Raw genomic sequence first — 22,012 nt, forward strand, 5'->3', positions numbered from 1 at the left:
TAATCAGAATAACTTATTATAACCCATTCTACTACTAGTAATTCCCACTTAAAGAATGAATTTTGTACCAAAAATGTGTGAGGAACTCTAGGTTTGGTGATTTGTAACTCCAAACTGAATTTCAGCACAGAAACAATGTTATTTTAGAATCTCAAACTATGCAAAAGAAGTTACTTCATCCCATAGTGAGGCTGATACTATTTCAAGGTAAAATTAAGAAGTTTTTTTTTATTTATTTATTTATTTCCCCCCCAAAGCCCCAGTAGATAGTTGTATGTCATAGTTGCACATCCTTCTAGTTGCTGTATGTGGGACACAGCCTCAGCATAGCCGGGGAAGCTGTGCGTCAGTGCGCACCAGGGATCCGAGGGATCCGAACCCGGGCCGCCAGCAGCGGAGCGCGCGCACTTAACCGCTAAGCCAGGGGGCTGGCCCAAAATTAAGAAGTTTTGAATGCGCATTTCTTCTTGTCTCTTATTCTCTCTCTGCTGTCAAGCCTGGTAAAGTTTCCAGGAACTCAATCACATAAATGTGGGACTAATGTATTCTTGTTCCCTCAAATGTTGTTTTACTTCAAAGAAATAACCGTAAAATGGGGTAAACAATTGAGATCAAGTCTAAAGGGGGATGTGGATTTTCCCATATCTCCTCAAATCCTACCAATTTTCTATTCTAAAGTTTCGTTTTAGTTAGGCCCAGCTCTTTTGCATGTCCCTTCCTTCAAAGCTTGGCTGTGAAGGCTGTCCCCACACATCAAATAGCCTCCAAGAAAGGGATGGGTTTTGAGTCCCAGCCAGTCCACTCTCCTGTGCTGGGAATTTTGAGTCCGGTGGGCTGAAAAGGGAAGATGGGATGTGGCTACAGTTCCATCTCCTATATATGAGCCCATTTAAAGATTTAGGTACAGATCTTCCCTGTGAGTTAGCTTATTAAAAATTACCTTACTCCGCTTGCCAAATACCTAGCTAAGAATTGTGAAAGACAAACAATTGTATTTAAGAAGGATGAGGTGCTTCCAGAAGAAGAGTATGCATACCTGGAGAGTCCAGGGGGGAGTCAGTGGTGTAAGGGGGCATGAAGCTAGGACAGGGAAGCACAAGAGCAAGTGGATTCATTCTGTCTATCATATTCTGCAACTTTTTATAGTCTTGGTGGTTACGGACAGGAGCGCCACTGAAAGCCGTCATTTGCTCTGTAAACCTAGGTCTGATACAACATGGTTCCTTGCAAATTCCAAGGTACTGTAAATTTCGTTTTACAATTTGACTTATATGATTTATACAGTGGTTTGAATTGTGCAGTTTGTTGGTGGAGATGGTATAAAAGTCTTGGAGTTAATTTATCTGTGTCTGATAGCTGGATGATGTTAGATGCTTTCTATCTAAGCAATCATTATGAGCTATAATATATACATTAGTCCTTTTATCAGACGCGCCACCCTGTTGAGGTTAATATTCATTCTGTTTGCAGATGAGAAAACTGAAGCTTAGAAAGAGGATCAGTAACTCCCCCAAGGCTACACAGCTAGTAAGTGACAGATTTGAAATTGTCTATTTGACTCTAAAGCTATTTATAAGCTTTAAGATCAACTGGCTCAAACAGAACATTAAGCCTATGTTTTTTCACAGTGGCAGATTTTTCTCCCTAATCATTCAGTTACTTGTCTCAGCTCTTACAGAAAAGTTGGGTTATAGTCCTGGCTTTGACTGCCCAGCTCAGTGTCCGCCAACATGCCACTTGGATTCTCTGGATCGCTGTCTTGTCCGTTGAATGAGAGGGCTAGACCGCGTGATCACCAAGACCTTCCTAATGGTCAACTCCTACAATCTCTATTCGTATTTTGTGGATTCCATCTTTGAGCCTAACTCACTTTCCTAAATATGATGCCTTCTATTTGGAGCAAATATATATATACTTTTATTACTGATAACAGACTGCTTACCTCTAATGTGAGCTGACTGCGTAGGTAATAATTGTAGCCATTTATTGTCTACCAGAAAACATACTAAGTGCTCTACGTAGATGATCACAACAGTTCTATAAGGTGGATTTTAAAGTTTCACGTTATAGAGGAGGAAGCCAAGGCTCAGGTTTTGACTTATCCAAGGTCAAGCCAGAGAGCAGCAGAGCTGGAATTCCAGCCTTTGTGTATTTGACGACAAAGCTCTTATATGTTTAATGGAACATTAATGAAACTGTATATATTTTCTAATTCTGCTTTAGGCTTAAAGATCATGGACATTATTTTTTCAACCAGTTTTTTTTCTTTTTATGTTATTAGCTCCCGTCTTTGATTTTATTATCTGCTTATTTTCTGCTCCCTTTATCAAATGATGGGGAGAAGTAGAGTGGGAACGTTACTGTTTTGATGTTAAATGCCTCTTTCAAAGTTTAAGTTTACAGCCAAGAGCGGCAAAGTGAACAGACTCTCTGGCTTTGTGACTTCGCGGCGATCCGCGCATCTCCTTCCTCGTCCTCCTGAGAATTCGCGTTCTTCCGCTGAACTACGTTTCCCAGCGGGCTGCGCGGCCAAGAGCGCGGGCTCGACAAGCCCTTCCTTCCTCTTCGCCTATCACGCGGTCGCAGCGTGATGACGCAAACTGGTCCGGCGCTGACGAGTGACGGCATTCTGGCTCGCGACCGCGGCGGCGGCCTTAGCAGCGGCAATAGGCGCAGCAGCAGCGGCGACTGCAGGGACGACGACGGCGGCGGGGCGGGCGCTGCGCGCAAAGGGGAGGGGTAGGCGGGCGGCGCCGGCGGCTTCAACTGCGGCAGCTACGACTAGGGCGACGGAAGAAGAATCCCCATCAGCCGGCCGTCGAGTTAGGCCTAAGCGCCCGGAGCCGCTTCGCTGTCCTCTGCGGGGGATCTCCATAGAGACAGTGACATACACAGAGGCGGGGGTCCGCGGGAGGCTGCCGGACCGGAGCCAGCTCCTCGGCCTCTGTCGCCGCCACCGCCTGCCCCGCTGCCAGCGCGCGTCCTCTCGCCACTCCAGCTCGCAGCCTCGCCGTTCCTGGTGTGCCTGTGCCCCGCTGTGTGGGCAGTGCGGGCGGACTGTTGGGCTGGGGCCGGGCGGGGGTGCTCTAAGGCCGCCGCCTCTGCCTCTCCCGCCCCCTTACCCGCCCGGGAGGGGGAAGCAGCGGAGGCTCCGCCATGGCCTCGGGAGCCGGAGGAATAGGAGGGGGCGGTGGCGGCAAGATCCGGACGCGGCGGTGCCACCAGGGGCCAATTAAGCCTTACCAGCAGGGGCGACAACAGCACCAGGTACGGGACCCCGACGCGGCGGTGGCCTAGCGGGTCGGGAACTCGGCGGGAGGGAACAGGCAGCGAGGGGCCCTGGCGCCCCACGTGGAGCGGACGGGAGGGCCTGCGGAAAGGCCCGAGCGAGGCGGCGGGAGCGCAGGCGGGCGGGGTGGCGACGGGAAGTGGGCTGACACAGGCCCATCTTTGCGGCACCCACGTGTGGTTCGGGCCGCCTCTCGCCAGCCCTCCAGGCCAGGGGCTTCCCCTGGACGGGCGCAGGGCGGGAACAGCAACTCTAGGCCCACGATGCCCGCGTTTCTTTCGCTTTTGGCGGGGATTGGGGGGTTGAGGGTATTACTCACGTCCTCCCGAGGGAGAAAGGAAAAGATGTGGCTGGAGGCCTCTGCGCTTGCTGTTTTCTAGTCTCCCGCGTTTCAGTGCGTGTGGGGAGGGGGCTGCCCGGAGGGATCGGCCTCCGGGGGTTGGCGGGGGCGCTGTTACACAGAAAGTGGAATAACTTAGTCTCAACCTATTAATTAATTCTCCATCTCCTCTGCTCTTGTTCCTCCCCGATCTGAGAGCATTGGCTTAGATTTTTTTTTTCGTAACCGGGTTAGACTTACCGTGGCAGTGGGGCATTTTGAAAGTCCCTCTCCACCCTTACGTCTTTTCTCTGCTGCGAGACTCTTCCTTCTCCACTTTCTATCCCTCCCCTTCCCTTTATTTTGGAGGGTAGACTTGGCCGTTATGCACAGTTGACCGGGACTCCAGTTCTGGTCTCATGCACAAAATATTTTAATATTATGGGGCGTATTCTGGAAGTTTAGGTACTTTTGACATTCCAGGCATGTTGGTGGTCTTAGAATTTAACCACCTTGTGCACTCATGGGTGTTTGAAATTATGAAAAGGAGTTTATCCTAATTGTAAATGAGACATTTGAGTCTGAGGAAATTTCGTTTTTTAAACGTTACGTGTTTATTATGGGGATTGAGTAGGAAAATGTTAAAAACTTATTTTGATAAAAGTCACTAATAAAACTTCTCTGTGATGCTGAGGTGGGAAGTAAGTGTATATCTTAAACTTGTTAAAAAACAGAAGTACCGTACAGCAAAAGGGTCTGATAACTTGTTGCATACTGTTAAAGGTAGACTTCCTAGGTTGCCTTATTCTGGATGATGATGAATATTGGACACTTTAACATGTTTGGTAGTGGTGTTAAATTGTATCATTAAAAAACAACAGAATTTTAAAAGTAATGATTTGAGGGAAATTTTTTGATAGTAAAAATTGTGGTTTATAATATTAAGTAGTCCTCTACTAATGGTTAGAAGTCTTGGCATTACTATTATCTCTCACCAGTTTCCCCCCAGGTAAATATATGCAGAAAGTACTTGGTTTTCAGATTTCTTTGTGAGAAACAGGGGTATATACTTGCAGGCAGATTTAAGATTAGAATTCAGGTCACAAGCCTGGCCATTTAACCTAATCCTTTTGTAGAATGGAAGTTAGACACACATGCTTTCTGTTTCTCCTGAAGAATAAATGTCTGAGTGCTGTCTTAGGTCTCCCTAAGGGAAAGTTACTACATAAAAAATGAAATGTTTTAAATACAGATCATTGGATGGTCTGGACAGAGTTTAGAAAGGAGCTAATATATTCCAGGTGGCAGAAGTTATAATCACAGCTTACTTTTAAAGGTATTTAGATAAAAATCTAATTTGGGGGAGATGATGCCTTAACAACATAACACCTATGATCCAAATTGTCTTAGAGCTGATATAATTTCAGTGTAGTTTTGTTTTAGAGCTTGATAATTTTATCATTTCCCCTTATCAGAAATGCTTTCAGCTTCTTACCTCAGCCATTTAATTGAAAAAGGAAATACATTTTTAGCTTTTGGGTTGAGATTAAAGATGTTTGGGAGTTTCTTGATCAACACTGTAGGTGTTACTTAACATTGGCAGAAACTACCAAAGAAAAGTATGTGTCCAGGAGTATACAAAAGAATACTCTTTAATTTATCGATTTTGTTCATCTTAAAATAAGGACTTTCTTTAGTCTTTACTGGAACTTTTGTGGATTTGTAGACTACCTGCTTGCTGTACTATCCTGGGCTGTCACCTCTCTATGTTTTGCAGCAGCTGCTGAGTCATCATGAATATCAAGGAGCTTCATGACATGGCATGTTTTATACTAATGTTATTTGATTAAGTGTCTAAGAGTTTCTGGGCAAAAATGAAGTTTTGGGATATGTGGTAGAGAGTTGGAATAAGAATGAGAGGTCTGGCACTATTAGTTAATGGATGTTTGCCATTGCCTGTCAGGCCAACTGGCTTGTGCAATCACGCAGTCACGCAGTACCTGTGACTTTTGCGTGTGTTCAACTGACTTGTAATTTCCTGTTTTGATTTCTTCTGGTTTAGCTCTGCTGAGATAGATCTAGTTTACATTTTTTCCTTTTAACTTCTGATCTTTAAAATGGCATCTTGCTCGAAGTGGTGGAAACTTAAATCCATTGTCTTAACTAACTGAAGGGAAGCAACTTAAGAATTGAAGAAGCAAAAATGAAGAACAGCCCTGAGTAGTGTAAGTTGATCATTTTCACTTGCCTTCATCCCTACCTCCTAACTCTTAGCCCAGATGCATTTAGGAAATGGTGTCATTTTTCTAGTTGGGAGTGAACAGGTCACTAAAGAGGATGTGGTTAGTTCTTGTCACCTCTTCAGTCTCCTTTCCCGTTTCCTTTTTGTGCAGATTGTCAGGCCCAAAAAGTCAGCTCTGGAGAGGTCAAGCTGCTTTTTTTAATAGCCACCACAAAAAACTTGAGCCCACGGGCAAACCAGAACCTTGCCTCTGGAAGAATCTACTGCCACCTCCTGGTGAGAGGGAACTACTTATTTTTGCCCTTTTTTGGGGGGTGTGCTTCAGAGGTTTTGTTTTCTAGTTTGGAACCAAGGGAGTCCACTCATTTTCTCTTCCTAGAGGTAGTTTGTCTTACAGATCAGTTCCTGCATTTAGCTATTTCAAAAAAAAAAGGTGGCGGAAACCCTTTTATCTATTCAAGTAGCTTAGATCAGCAGTCAACAAACTTTTTCTGTAAAGGGCCACATAGTAAATATTTTAGGCCTTGTTGCCCAAGTTCTTTGTTTTGTTTTTATAATCCTTTAAAAAATGTGAAAATTATTCTTAGCCTGAGGCCTGTGTACAAACAGGCGAAGGGCTGAAATTGGCCCACAGACCACGGTTTGCCCAACCTTGGTTTATATGATAATGTACTGTTTTTTTCGTTTTGGTAGCTTCTGTACGATACGTTGTCCTGAATAAGTATGTCCTGGTTGGTATCTGGTGGCTAAAGAGTGTTCCCAGTTTTGAAAAGGAGGGATATTTAGAGGTTGAATACTTAATTCCTTCCAGAAGTCACTAAGTAGTTTTGACTTTTTATTTGCTTTATCCTAGATATTTAATACTATTAGTGAAAATAGAAATGGAAATAGTTGATAGGAAAAAAAATGTGCTATAATGGAGTCAGAGTATCTGGGTTTGAATCCCTGTTCGCCAGGACTTGGACAAGTTATTTAAGTTCTCTCTGTTTAATTTACTCATCTGTAAAGTGGAAATTGTTGTGAGGGTTAAATGAGATAATATAAGGAAAGCTCTTAGAACAGGGCCTGGCATATGTAGTAAGGACTCATTTGAAATTGTTGTGATTAAATAGAACCTTTTGATTTAAATGTTTTAATTCTCTGAATTTTGCTGCCTCTTAGTTTCCTTTATGTACTGAAGTTCAATCTTTTCTAGGCTCATTTGGATTTAAGGACTTGTTTCCTGAGTGATAAGGCCAAACTTTAAACTGTTACTACCATCTTAAATACTTATTTATTTTTAACATAATTTTCCTCATAGAAATGCCAGTCAGGAGGCCAGCCCGGTGGCGCAGGTGGTTAAGTGCACGCGCTCTGCTGCGGCGGCCCAGGGTTCGCTGGTTCGGATCCCAGGCGCGCACCGATGCACTGCTTGTCAAGCCATGCTGTGGCGGCGTCCTATATAAAGTAGAGGAAGATGGGCGAGAATGTTAACCCAGGGCCAGTCTTCCTCAGCAAAAAGAGAAGGATTGGCAGATGTTAGCACAGGGCTGATCTTTCTCACGCACACACACACACAAAACCATTAAAAAAAAAAAAAAAAAAAAAGGAATGCCAGTCATTTAGGTATAGAGGAAGATAAACCAAAGTTTTAAATTCTTTAATGCAAAATAGGTTTTTTTTTTATGATGAGCAGCCATTGTGTGTGATATTTTATCAATTTACTTACTAATTTTTCTAATAGGATAAATGACCAAAAAGCCCAGGTGTTGTTTCTGTTTCCTGGAAAGTCCCCTGATGAGCCAGTTATCTATTAGTTTGAAGTAAAATGAAGACTTTGGTCTCATGTCACTAATTAAAACCATTTTCATTAGGCACAGAATATTATTGGAAAGATGTAATGACCTTGTATTTTCAAAAATGTTTTGTTTGTAGCTACTTAGCTTATGGTCATGGTTGTAATATACTTTTAAAAGATTCTTCTGTGTTGGAAAGCCCAGTTTAAAGTCTTGCCACCAGACATAATATACTGTGTTTGCTGTCAGAAACAGAATGGTAGAATGCCTTTTCTGCCTATAGATATTTCAGTTTGCTTGATTTCATTTCTCTCTTTCATAGTGTGATTTAAGAAATAAACTTACATCCAGTTTTCAAACAGATGATGTAAGAAAAGTGACAGTATCTTGTAGGTAACTTTTAGTGGGTTAAACTGCTTTGGGCTTTTATTGGGTCTCCTGTTGCTAGTTTGAAAGGTCTTGTGGGGACTCCTTTTCTTGTCCTTGTATGATTGCTGTTAATTATCTATTAATACCGCCTCTATCATATGAATAACTAAAAATAAGAGATGAAGCCAGGTCATGTTTCTCCTTACTGCATTAGTGGCAGAGAGTTTTGAAGGAAGTTGAAATTTGTAGCCAATTGTAGTTTTTAATTTTTTAACCAGAATAATTTTTACACTCATGTATTTTGGCTTGATCTCTTAAAGTTGAGAAGAGAAATGAAAAGTGTGGATTTTGAATGGCTAGAAGATTTGAACTGGGTGGATAGGGAAAGCTTGGCTGCTGAACAACTATCTGTAGGTTGTAAAATATGACAAATAATAGTTTAGATTTGGAGGTTAAATTCAGATTATTGAAATTAGATTCAATATAACTGCATTAGAATTTTAATACTTCCTTACTTTTTTCCGTCATGGAAATAACTGCGTGTGAGTTATAATAGAGATGCTTTGTTAAAATAAGTAATGTTAGAATGGATATATTAAAAAACTGAAAAAACTGAAAGATTAGAATGGCATCTAGGTTTTTACTATTTAGTGTTTAAGATGTTTTTATAGTTAGATATTCTTTGTGTCACGTGAAGTCTTGGGTTCTTAGCCCTTGTTCTTCTTCACTTGGGCTTGGAGGGAGCAAGGGAGAAAACTGATTAGGGAATCTATATGAAATAAGACTTTGAAAAAAGTTTGGCAAGGAGAGCCAAGTGACGCAGGAGTTGAATGGGTAAGGAGAGTGTGCACAGAACCCTGGAAGAAAACTAAGTGACAGTGTCAGTGACAGGCCTCAACGAAATAAAGGGAGCCAGAAGAGCAGATAGAAATCAAAACAGCCGTGTATTCTGGGAGAATAGGGCTCTGGAACCTTAAACCTGAAGATGGATTATATTTGGTATTTATAGTTAGAGATCCGGTGAAATTATTTAAGAAAGGAGATTTTATAATCGGAATACTACTATTTAGTAGATGATAATGTGAAGAAAAGAAAGTTGAACAGAACTGAAGTCAAGAAAACTAATAGGAATAGAGAACTTCATCTAAGTAGGAAGGCTATATAGTAATGGTAAGGAGTTGACCATATTGGAGATATGTCTCTGGTTATTTGGAGATTACAAATTGCTGAAAAGATACATGGGAAAAGAATGTCTTTTTCATTACAAATGAGTTCTGAGTTACGACTGTAGCAGAGTCTTGCCCCGCCTCAGCCTTCATCCTTGAACTCAGGTTAAATGTAATTTGAAAAGCTGATATATTCACAGTGCCTTATATATTGAGTGTGCTTAGTACATGTGTAGTATTGAATTGAATTTACTTCTAGGCCCCAAATTGAGTATTTATTCTAAATCTCAGTGGCATTTTTGACGTTTTTTGCCATGGTTTGCCGAATGAAGAACCCTTAGTTGTTGAAGAGAAAAAAACCAATCAGCCCAGGTTTAAAGGTTACTCCTTTAATCCTTGAATTTAACTTCATTGCTTATGATTATTTAGTGTATGATTATCTAGTGTAGACTTTGCTTTAGGGTTACAGGGAATATTTTTAAGATTTTAATGCCTCATTTATTTTGTTAATTTTTCTAAGCCCTTCATTAATTTTGCTTTCTTTGGCTACCTTTCTGCTTCTCTTCATTTAGTTGGCTTTGTGTTATTTATCATTCCAGAGGATGGTTCAATTTTCCCATGCTGTTGGATAGCTTCACAAGTTGTTTTTTGGAGGAAGGGCTATTAGTGTGGCAACAAAAATGATATATGCTGAAGGTGAAACCATCACACCAATAATACAAACAAATGTATTATTTATTTTTGAATTCAAAAATTGCTGATGTACTTTTTAGACACTTGTCACAGAATATTCATGTGTGGGAATAAGAGGTTGGTTGAGCTGTGCAGTTGTAGATAAAACTGTGCATCAACTAATCTGTGCACTTTATAGACCTGGTGCCTGTCCTCTCACAGCTGATGCTCTAGTGGAGGCGAGAGGCAGACTATAATTCCCATTGTGTTTGACAGATTGCCATCATGTAGGAAGTACCAGGGCACTGTTGGTGAATATGAGGGAGTGACTGTCCCAGACTTAGAGGATCAGAGAAGGTTTTCTGTAGGAAAACTTACGTCGTTATAATGGTGGGGGCCGGCCCCGTGGCTTAGCGGTTAAGTGCGTGCGCTCCGCTGCTGGCGGCCCAGGTTCGGATCCCGGGCGCGCACCGACGCACCGCTTCTCCGGCCATGCTGAGGCGGCGTCCCACATACAGCAACTAGAAGGATGTGCAGTTATGACATACAACTATCTACTGGGGCTTTGGGGGGAAAAATAAATAAATAAAATTATTTAAAAAAAGTTATAATGGTGGCGGTTAGGCTTCCCGCTGAACCCTCTGAAAGTAGGGAGGAAGCTAATCTGGTAAAGTAGGATTTGAGTATTCACTCCTTAGTAGACCTTTACTCAGTGTTCCTCTGTTTCTCCCTCAAGTTTGTTTTTTTTAAATATAAGAAAGCATTCTTCCTTCAGGTCCATGTAGGAAGCTCATTTACCCCATTCCCAGAAAGCCTTGAAGCATACTCTCTCAAGAACTCTTGAAAAGGTAGACCTTCTTTAGTAAGAGAGTCGGAGGAACCTTTTCTTCCGTAAGAAGACTGTTTGTCCACTTTTCTAGCTCCCTTCACTCTTTCTCAGTTTTCCATTAGTGGCTGAAGTCTATCTTTGGTACTTCAAAACTTAAAAAATTGCCAGGCAGGGAAGTACTTCTCCAAATCTATTTGATAGACAGGGCCCCGTACCTCTTTATAGTCTACCCAGTTCTGTGCATAATCAGGAGATTTCTTTGCCCTAGCAGTTTTGTAAAAATTCTAATATCTGATAGTTGGTTATTTACTATAAATAAGTGTGTTAGTCTTTAACACTGGAAATAAAATAGATTCAGAGGTAGGCTTTTATGTTTACTTCTGGTTTGGTTTTCTGAGTTGATGTTATAAAGTAGATATTTATAAAAATTGGTATGATCAGGGCCGGCCCGGTGGCACAGCAGTCAAGTACATGTGCTCTGCTTCGGCGGCCCAGGGTTCGCAAGTTCGGATCCTGGGCGTGCACCAACGAACTGCTTGTCTAGCCATGCTGTGGTGGCGTTCCATATAAAGTAGAGGAAGATGGGCACAGATGTTAGCCCTCAGGGCTAGTCCGCCTCACAAAAACAAACAAAAAAATTGGTATAATAGTATGATGTATTTGATAGATAATGAGATGATCATGGAAATAGGTTGGTCTTTTAGGTAAAACTTTATGTTGTGGTTAGTGCCATCCTCTTACCCTCTGGTGCTGTGTCACGCAGTGCTCCACTGCTATTCATTGGGTTTTCATGGCCAGTTTTTTGGAAGTGGGTGACCAGGTCCGTCTTCCTAGTCTGTCTAGTCTGGAAGCTCTGCTGAAACCTGTCCACCATGGGTGGCCCTGCTGGCGTTTGAAATAAGAGCAGCTGCCACAGTATGACAACCGGCAGGCTGGTGGTGTGGTTTTCTGACCTGGAAGCAAACCCAGGCCGTGCAGGTGAGAGCGCCAGTCTTAACCGGTAGACCACCAGGGCTGGCAGGGTTATATTTACCATGGGCTTAATTGGGAAACCAGTCACTTAGTTTTTAGATGATTTTAGTGCAGTGTTTCTCAAACTTTAATTTGCATAAGAATCACCTGAAGAGCTTGTTAAAACAAGCAGATTTGCATTTCTCACGTGCTCTTAGGTGATACCAGTGCTGCTGGTCTGAAGACTCCAATTTGAGAACCACTGTTGTAGTCCTTTTATAGTGATTAGATATACAGTTGTGCGTCGCTTAATGATGAGGATACATTCTGAGAAATGCATCATTAGGCGATTTCGTCACTGTGCAAATATCATAGAGTTTACTCACACAAACATAGGTGGTATAGCTTACTACACACCTAGGCTATATGGTACTAATTTTATGGGACCACTGTTGTATATGCAGTTCGTCATTGTCCAAAAATGTTGTTATGCGGTGCATGACTGGTACATCAAAATCACTTGGGAGGGTTTGTTCAAACAGGTGACTCCTACCTCCTGAGTTATAGTGGGGCTGGCATAGGGCCTGAGGTGATGCTGACATTGCTGGTCTTTGGGAACCGCTAGTACTTGAGTATACTGAGCTTAATTTAACTTTTCTTGATGATTTAGGGTCATTTACCCTATAGAGGTATGCTCAAGTATAGGGAGGTTTGGTTTTTTATAATGGTTCCGGGTCAGTTTTATCATCTCCATTTCTTCTTACTGTCAAGCTCTTCATGCTGTAGTTCCTTGTGCTGCTCGTAACTTCTCTTTCAGTGTAATTTTCTTGTACTAAGCTGTTGTGGGCTGAGATCAGATAAATTGGTTAAATTTTAGTTTAGAAAAGAAAAGATCTCCAAGCAGAGTATGTGACCTTTAGTGAATGTGCTTTATTATATCCATTTTGACTGTTCAATTTTGTTTACTGGTTATTCTGCACGATACCTGACGCTGCCACATAAGTGACCTTTGGTTAAGTATGGTGTTAATTATAAGTTCTGTACTTAGTTCCTTTAGGTGAAGAGAGATCATAGGAATCTCTGATACTTATAGTATCTAAACTTACCTTAGAGGAAGTCCACGAAAGACTTATTTTACACTAAATTCTTGCAATAGTGTGTTAGCTAACTTACCACTTTATCATGTATGTCTTACTTTTTTTCAAGTCTTATTTAAACTATGTTATATCTTGTAAGCACTTGCAAGTTTTTTGAAGTATAGGGAGGGAGTAAATAAATATTTAAGTATAACTAAAAATAGTGAATATTCTATGTATGTTTTTATAAATATTAAATTTTGGATGTAGGTATATAATCTTTCTTTCCAAAATAACTAATACTGTATAACATTAGCATAGAAAAGGGGAACAGTGGATTTGTGTTTTTCAGTAGTGAGTATTCTAGGGCCTTTGGCTTCACATGTTAGAGAGCTTACGTTGTGGATGTGTTCAGAATATCTGTTTGGAGAATATGTAGAGAAATAATTTCATATTTCCCAATTGTTACCTACACCTTTTTTTTTTTGCTGAGGAAGAGTCACCCTGAGCTAACAACTGTTGCCGATCCTCCTCGTTTTTTGCTTCAAGAAGATTAGCCCTGAGCTGACGTTTGTGCCAGTCTTCCTCTATTTTGCATGTGCTTACTGCCACAACATGGCTGTCAAGTGGTATAGGTCTGCACCTGGCATCCAAACCTGTGAACCCCAGGCTGCCAAAGTGGATCGAATGAATTTAACCACTATGCCATAGGACCAGCCCTGACCTACACCTTTTCAAACAATGAGAAAATACTATTCAAGTACCTATATCAGAAGTATCTTGCATCTTTTCTCTTGACAGGGTTTTTCAAGGCCGCTTTGTCTTGGGTTTGTTTTTAAGGTAGATTTATGTATTCTGCCTTGACTTTGACTATTGTTTTTTGTACCTGCCAATTTGTTTTTTTTTGCTTATGTGACTCTTTCTCTGAAGTCCTACTAATGCTGCTTTGTGAAGGAAATTTTTGCCTAAAATTCGTTACCTCACCCCAGTTTGTTTCTGCTAACGTTTTTTTTCTCATTAGTAATAAAGTTACTAGTATATATTTCTGTTATATTTTGTAAATTGCAAAGTGCTTTCACATTATTTCATTTAATCTTCATTATAATTCCTATTAGATAATAGTAGGAGGGGGTATTATTCTTATTTTACCTGCAACAAATCAAAGCATGGGGAGGGTCTCAGACTTCACAGTAGGTCCTGTCAGTCCCGAAGCCCATGCTTTTACTCTAACATAGGTATACCATAATAGTTGTGTTTGTACCTTGGGCAATTTATTTCATTGTCTCCATCTACAAAGTAGCACTATTAATACCTGCTTCATAAAATTATTGTGGATTAAATTGAATAATGTGTTTAAACTGCTTAGAATAGTGCCTGGCACATAACAAAACTACAATAAATGTTAATAATACTGATAGTTGTTACACCACATTTCTTTTCTCCCTTTAAAAGTTACTGTAATAAAATTCTTCAGATTTTCAGGCAACATTTGATGAAACAAAATTTTGCCATCAAAAAAAATCTTAGATTATTTCTTGTTTATTATTTTGGAATAATTGTCTTATTGCCTGTCTTTAAAAAAATCTCTCATATTTTCATTTGTCTAAATTTTTGTTCTTCAAGAATGTGCAATAAAATAATTGAGGAAACTGCTGAAGGTATTGTTTATATTGCTACTTTTAATATTCTGGGATCAAAGTGTATGCCTTTTCTCTGGGATTATAACATTTTAGTGTATATTTTATTACTAAATCTAAAATTTATATTACTTATTTGATGACCTATAGGAGTTTTTTAAGGATTAGAATAATGTGGCCATTTGGGACAATTATTGGCTTGTGGATATATGTATATGGAAGAATGAAAAAGTAGGAATTTCATAATGTCTATATAAGTTGTAAAATACTATTATGTCAGCATGAACTCAAGTAACTGAATTTTAGGAAACTTTGTTGGAAACAGTTGTGTTTTGCTTGGTATGGCTTTCTGTAAGTAGGCACATATTTAAAAAGACAAATTTCTAAAACTGCCTTATGTGTTTTTCCCCCTAACAGGGCATTCTTAGCAGGGTTACAGAATCCGTTAAGAATATTGTGCCAGGGTGGCTGCAGAGATACTTCAACAAGAATGAAGATGTATGCAGCTGCTCAGCAGACACAAGAGAGATACCACAGTGGCCGGAAAATAGAGAAGACGACCATTTGATATATGCTGATGAGGAGACCTCTAATATTCATGATGGGAGAAGCACTCCTGAGCCAACAGTCAGTAATACAGAAGGTAAATAGAATATGGATATTTTTATGAATGATAGGTTTTCATGCCTTAATTTTAAATATCTTTATATTACTTGGCTTTGGTAAATCTAATTGGGTGGTACATAAACCATGTAGGAGAAGGGTGATGATCAGGTTCAAATTAGATATCTTTCTTATGTATCAGCTTTTTGTTTATTAAAGGAGGCTGTAATACTAGATCAGCTAAGATTGCAAGCTCTGGTGTTAGACTTTGGGTTTGAATTTTCATACCACCAATTGTTAGCCCTGTGGCTTTGGGCAAGATGATCTATTTTCTCCTCTGTATCTTCACAAATTGTTTTGAAAAAAGTAAAAGTGAAGCACTTAGAATAGGTCCTGGCACTAAGGGAGCACTGTATAAATGTTAACTTACAATGAAGCTGTGGTGATGCCTCCCACCACACATGAATTTGGGTATGGTATATCTGTAATTGGCACCTGTCCTCTCTGCAGCAGGTTCAGCTGGGTCATTTCATTATCTTACAGTTAAGTGACCCTGCATTTTAAAGGCTTGAGCTTTTTTGGATCTACTTAGAGCATTTTGGTGGGGTTTACAATATTAGGTAGCTTCAGTATAACCATGAGTATGGCATATTTGGGAGTATTACTCTGTCATTTCACTGTGTATATTTTTTACAGCTTTATTGAGATATATATCACATACCATAGAACTCACCCATTTAAAGTATACAGTTCACTGGTTTTTAGTATATTCACAGCATTGTTCAGCCATTGCCACAATCAATTTTAGAACATTTTCATCACCATCCCTCCCACCCCAACCCCCCCCAAATCCTATATCCATTAGTAGTCACTTCCCATCCCTACCTCTCCAGCCCTAGGCAACCACTAATTGTCTCTAGAGATTTGCTTATACTGGACATTTCATATAAATGGAATCATAAAATATGTGGTCATTTGTGACTGGCTTATATCACTTAGCATAATGTTTTCAAGGTTCATCCATGTCATAGTGTGTATCAGAACTTCGTTTGTTTTTATTGCCAGGCAATATTTCATGGTATGGATAAACTACATTTTAATTATCCATTCATCAATTGATAGTCATTTGGGTTGTTTCCACTTTTTGAATATTATGAATAATGCTGCTATGATTGTTCATGTGCAAGGTTTTGTGTGGATATGTTTTTTTCTTGGGTATATACCTAGGAGTAGAACTGCTGGGTCATATGGTACTTTTAACATTTTTGAGGGAAAACTGTTTTCCAAAGTGACTACACCATCTTACCCCCGCATTGGTAGTGTATGAAGATTCCAGTTTCTTTACACCCTCACCAATACTTATTTTCCTTTTTTTCTTTTTTATTATAGCAGTTCTAATGGGAATGAAGTTGTATCACATTGTGGTTTTGATTTGCATTTCCCTGATGACTAATGATGTTGAGCATCTTTTCATATGCTTATTGACCATTTGTATATCTTTGGAGAAATGGCTATTGAAATTCCCTTTTCCATTTTTGATTGGGTTATTTGTCTTTTTATAGTTGAGTTGAAAGAGTTCTTTACATATTCTGGATATAAATCCCTTATTAGTGTATGATTTGCAAATATTTTCTCCCATTCCGTTGGTTGTCTTTTTACTTTCTTGATGGTGTCTTTTGAAGCACAAAAGTTTTTAATTTTAGTGAAGTCCAATTTATCTCTCAGTATATGTTTCTTTCAATATATATATTTTTTCACTACCTGTTTTGACTTATTTATAATTACAGATTTTTTTCTAACTCTTAAGTCAGACTGTTAAGTCTTGTCTTGCCTAAATAATTGATGTAGATGTATGGCTTATTAATTTTGGTGTGCTTAGTAGCATATTTTCCTGCCTTATTTGCTTATAGTGAAAACTAGTGACAGTGAAATGGGCCTGAAATAAAGATTTCTTATTCTGGAGAAATAGCAAGTCTAGTTTTCTTAGCAATGTTCAGTTTGGCTTAGTCTTTAAATGTTTGCTTATTTTTACTAGAATAACTTAGGAAGTTTTAAGATCTGTACTTTTAAAGATTTCTTTCACATATATTACCACCAACCATCTTGAGACTTTATCTGGTAGATCTCTAAGCTAGCTGCCTTTTCTAGGCATTGACTGGGACCCCAGCTTCTCTTTCTTTTGATTAGGGACTTGTAGTGTGTACCATCATATATCCACAGTGATTGAAACCTTCTTTTCCATTCTAATGAGCATGCTAGTGAGGATTAACTAACTTGAAGAATTTAGCTTAGGTGTGAGATAAATGGAGAGTTTCTCATTTACATCTGTAAAGTTCTTTTTTGTGTGTGTTTTTACTTTCATTGAAATAATGAAAATAATTCAGTGGTCTGCCAAGATCAATTCCAACTCGGATTTTATTCGTTATATTATTAAGTTTATAAGGTAGCTTTTCTGTCACGTGTGTATTATACATACCTTTGTGAGTAACTTCTAAACTCAAATTATTATGGAAAATTTCAAACTACAAGAAGTAAGGAGGGTAGTACAGTGAACCCCCGTGTACCCATTCACCAGCTTCAAAGACAGCCAACTTATGGCTGATGTTGTTTTCTTTGTTCCCCCATCTATTTGCCCACCTTCCCACTCTAACTCGCCTGGTTATTTAGAAGCAAATTGTGAGCAGCTTCTTGATGTTAACTTCAAAAACGTGGTAGCATTTTTCCCCCTTACTGGTCTTAGATCTGAATCCTGCTCCTATCTTAAACTTTGTAAGTTCCAGACAGTTCTCTTCTCACAGTCTGCCTCAACCTTTCTCAAAGTATTTATTCAATACTGGCAATCACATAATGTGTGACTTTAAGAACCACTGATAGCTTCCCAATATGATGAATATAGATCTTAGTAGATATAACAAAGAAATCGCAGTTTATGTTTATTCTGAAACATTACTGTTAAATTTGACAATGCATTTTCAAAACACCTTAGACATATCTGCTCTTAAAGTAGTGTCAAATTATTGAAAGCTTAAAACAATTTAGATATAACAGTCCTGAATGTTGTTTACTAAATATTAATTTTACCAGTATAACTTTTATATTAATAGTAACTAGAGCTGGAGAGTATTGTACATTCTTTAAATAGCCCAGTTCACCTACTGTTCTTAGGAACAGTTATAGAATCTGTGGCCCATTTCAGATCTGTCGTCTGCAGCTTTCTGCTTATGGACCGCCTTGTGTTGACTGTCCTAATGATGGTGAGCCATTGGGTGTCTCGATTTCTTCTGCTGGGTTAGCGGAATGGATCAATGAGTAGAACCTCAAATAATGTACATGCTAAATTTTCATGGACTCAATAAGAGTTCGGGCTGCTGAGGGCCCCACGATGGCATATCTAGTACACTAGTCATCAGTGGATTGAGGTAGACTACTTTGGCTGATTGGTACCATGTGATCATAGGTGTACTCTTAGAAACTGGGCATTTGTGGCTGATGAGAATCTGTAGATGACACGGCCTTGTTTGGTCTTAGTCTCCCAAACTGTGTACTTTACTGGGCCTGGTTTAGCGGGTAAGGAAGCCCTATAAGTCTAAAAAACTGGCATTGCTGTTAGCAGCATACCTTCAAGTAGAAGTATATCATACTAGATTTCTGTTTCCTCTATAGCTTCTGTATATACTGGATTTAGCAGATGTCTGCCAATAGCTAGAAAATTGTCCTATCGCTTTTATCCTATAGGATAAACTGATGCAGGAATGAGAGAATCGGTAAGTAAAAAGCACTTTTATGATATAATATACAACAAAATTAGAAACTTCATATCCTAAGAAACATTCCAGCCTTTATGTATGTGAATCCTGACTGCAGAGAAATTGAAATATTATCATGTTTAAATGCCAGTAGGTTTAAATGCCAATACCAGTAGATTTCTAAGCTCCAGCCAGTATCTCTCTTAACTTGAGCAAGCTTAATAAGAAATTATTACATATAAAATGAATTTAGATATTCTATTAGATTTTTAAAATAGGATTTTTCATAAATAGTGGGGGGTTTTTTTGTTTTTTGTTTTTTAAGAATTCTTCATTGCCATTCTTGGTGTACCTTGCTTTTTTAAAAAATTATTTTTTTGAGTTGTAAAATATACGTAAAATTTACCATTTTAGCCATTTTTAAGTGTACCTACAGTTCAGGTGGCATTAAGTACATCCACATTGTTGTGCAACCATCACCACCATCCATCTCAACTGTTTTCATCCTGTAAAACTGAAACTCTGTACCCACTAAACACTAACTCCTTATTCCCCTCTTAGCCCACCTCGGCAAACACCGTTCTGCTTTATTTCTCTATGACTTTGACTACTCTTAGTACCTCATATGCGTAGAATCATACAGTATTTGTCCTTTTATGACTGGCTTATTTCACTTAGCGTAATGTTCAAGGTTCATCCATGTTGCAACATGCATCCAGATTTATTTCCTTTTTAAAAAAGGCTGAATAATATTCCATTGTATGTGTATTCTACATTTATTCATTCATCTACCAGTGGACACTTAGGTTGCTTCCATCTTTTGGCTCTTGTGAATAATGCTGTTAGGAACATGATTGTACAAATCTCTTTAAGACCCTGCTTTTAGTGGAATTGCTGGGTCACATGGTAATTCTATTTTTAATTTTTTGAGGAACTGCCATACTGTCTTTCACAGCAGCTGCACCATTTTATGTTTCCTACCAACCACGCACAAGGGTTCCAGTTTCTCCACATCCTCGCCAACATTTGTTTTCTGTTTTTCTGATAGTGGCTATCCTAATGGATGTGAAGTGGCATCTCATTGTGCTTTTGATTTGCATTTCTCTGATGATTAGTAATGTTGAGCATCTTTTCATATGCTTGTTGGCCATTTGTATATCATTTTTGGAGAAATGTCTGTTCAAGTCCTTTGCCCAATTTTTAATCAGGTTATTTGATTTTTCATTGTTGAGTTGTAGGAGTTCTTTATGTATTCTGAATATTAACCCCTTATCATATGTATGATTTGCAAATATTTTCTACCATTCTGTAAGTTGCCTTTTCAGTCTATTGTTTGTCTTTTAGTGCATGTAAGTTTTTAAGTTTGATACAGTTCCATGTGTCTGTTTTTCTTTTGTTTCATGTCAAGAAATCATTGCTGAGACCAGTGTCATGAAGCTTTTCCCCTCTGTTTTCTTATAAGAGTTTTATAGTTTTGCATCTTACATTTAGGTTTTTAATCCGTTTTGAGTTAATTTTTGTATATGGCATAAGGTAAGGGTCCAGTTTCATTCATTTGCATGTGAATATCTAGTTTTCCCAAAACCATTTGTTGAAGAGATTGTCCTTTCTCTATTGAGTGGTCTTGGCACCATTGTCAAAGATTATTTGACAATATATGTGAGGGTTTATTTCTGGGCTCTCTAGTCTATTCCATTGGTCTGTATGTTTGTCTTTATGCCAGTACCACACTGTTTTGATTACTGTTTTATAATAAGTTTTTGAAAATCAGGAAGTCTGAGACCTCCAGCTTTGCTGTTCGTTTTCAAGATTATTTTGGTTATTAGGGGTCCTTTGAGATCCCCAAGAATTTTAGGATGGTCTTTCTATTTTGCAAAAAGTGTCATTGGGTTTCTGAAAGAGATCACATTGCATCTGCAGATTGCTTTGGGTGGTACTGACATCTTAACAATATTAGGTCTTTCAATCTGAGAACATGGGGTGTCTTTCCATTTATTTATGTCTTAAATTTTTTTCAGCAATGTTTTATAGCTTTCATTGTGCAAGCCTTTCACCTCCTTGGTTAATTCCTAAGTGTTTTATTCTTTTTGATGCTATCGTTAATGGAATTGTTTTCTTAATTTAGTTTTCAGATCGTTCATTGTTAGTGTCTAGAAACATAACTGATTTTTTTTTTTTTTAGGAGTGGAAAATTTTTATTTTTATTTTTTATTGATGTTTTAATGGTTTCTAACATTGTGAAACATAACTGATTTTTGTGTGTTGAATTTGTATCCTGTTACTTTGCTGAATTTGTTTATTCTAACAGTTTTTTTGTGGAACATTTAGGGGTTTCTACATATAAGACATATCATCTGTGAACAGAAATAATTTTACTCCTTCCTTTCCAATTTGGATGAATTTAATTTCTTTTTCTTGCCTTATTACTCTGGCTAGAGCTTCCAGTACTGTGTTAAATAGAAGTGGGAAAAGCAGGCATCCTGATCTTGTTCCTGATCTTAGAGGAAAATCTTAGTCTTTCACCATTGGGTATGATGTTGTGAGTTTTTCATATATAGCCTTTGTTGTGTTGATGTTTCCTTCCAGTCCTGGTTGAGTGTTTTTATCTGCACCTTATTTTTTGTATAATAGCACTTTGAAACAATAATCCAGAATTGTTTTGTATTGGTTAAACTGTTAAATATTTTTGAAGATAAACTTTTAGGAAGATAGTACATAGAAGAAAATTACAGAGTAGCAAATACAATCCAGCAGCACATTAAAGAATAGTAGACAACTCTTACTCACTGGAAAGAGTTAGTCTAGGGATGCAAGGAATCATTCATTGTTAGAGAATTATTACTATAGTTTAGCATGTTAATAGGTGAAATGATCTTATAAATTTTCTCTTTTTGGTAGATGCTAAATAGGTATTTGCCAGAACTTAAAATCCTTCTTTATTTCTATTTGAAATTCGGAAACTACTATTTCCTGAACATGTTGTCCAAAGGGAAGAAATCGTGTATAATGGTGACATGTTAGAAGCATTCCCATTAAAGTCAGGAATAACATGGAAGCCCATCATCACCACTTCTAGATATTAAAAATGTAATTAGATAAGAGGATGTATGTATATGTATAAATATTGGGAAGAAGGAAGCAAAATGATCTTACAGATAATCAGATAATATAGATACAGATAATGCCTAGAAAACCCAAGAAACCCAACGGATTTTTAAAAACCTTATTAGAATAAGAGACTTCTAGAAGTTAATCACAAAGTTAATATTGAAAAAAAATCTAATAACTCTCTTATTTAACCAGTAACCAGTTAGAAAGTATGAAGGAAGAAAGGATCC

At 38.6% G+C, this 22,012-nt stretch overlaps 1 protein-coding gene across 2 annotated transcripts in view; it reads left to right on the forward strand.

Moving 5' to 3' along the window:
- Nucleotides 1–3,156: 3,156 nt before the first annotated feature.
- NUP153 (nucleoporin 153) overlaps nt 3,157–22,012 on the forward strand; it is a 69,377-nt gene continuing 50,521 nt past the window's right edge. For both annotated transcript variants that reach the window (XM_058555197.1, XM_058555198.1), the window contains exons 1-2: nt 3,157–3,267; nt 14,743–14,968. In XM_058555197.1, the coding sequence (XP_058411180.1) occupies nt 3,157–3,267; nt 14,743–14,968 (337 nt within the window). The remainder of the gene's footprint in view (nt 3,268–14,742; nt 14,969–22,012) is intronic.

This window comes from Diceros bicornis, chromosome 14, assembly GCF_020826845.1.
Source record: "Diceros bicornis minor isolate mBicDic1 chromosome 14, mDicBic1.mat.cur, whole genome shotgun sequence".
Taxonomy (NCBI): domain Eukaryota; kingdom Metazoa; phylum Chordata; class Mammalia; order Perissodactyla; family Rhinocerotidae; genus Diceros; species Diceros bicornis.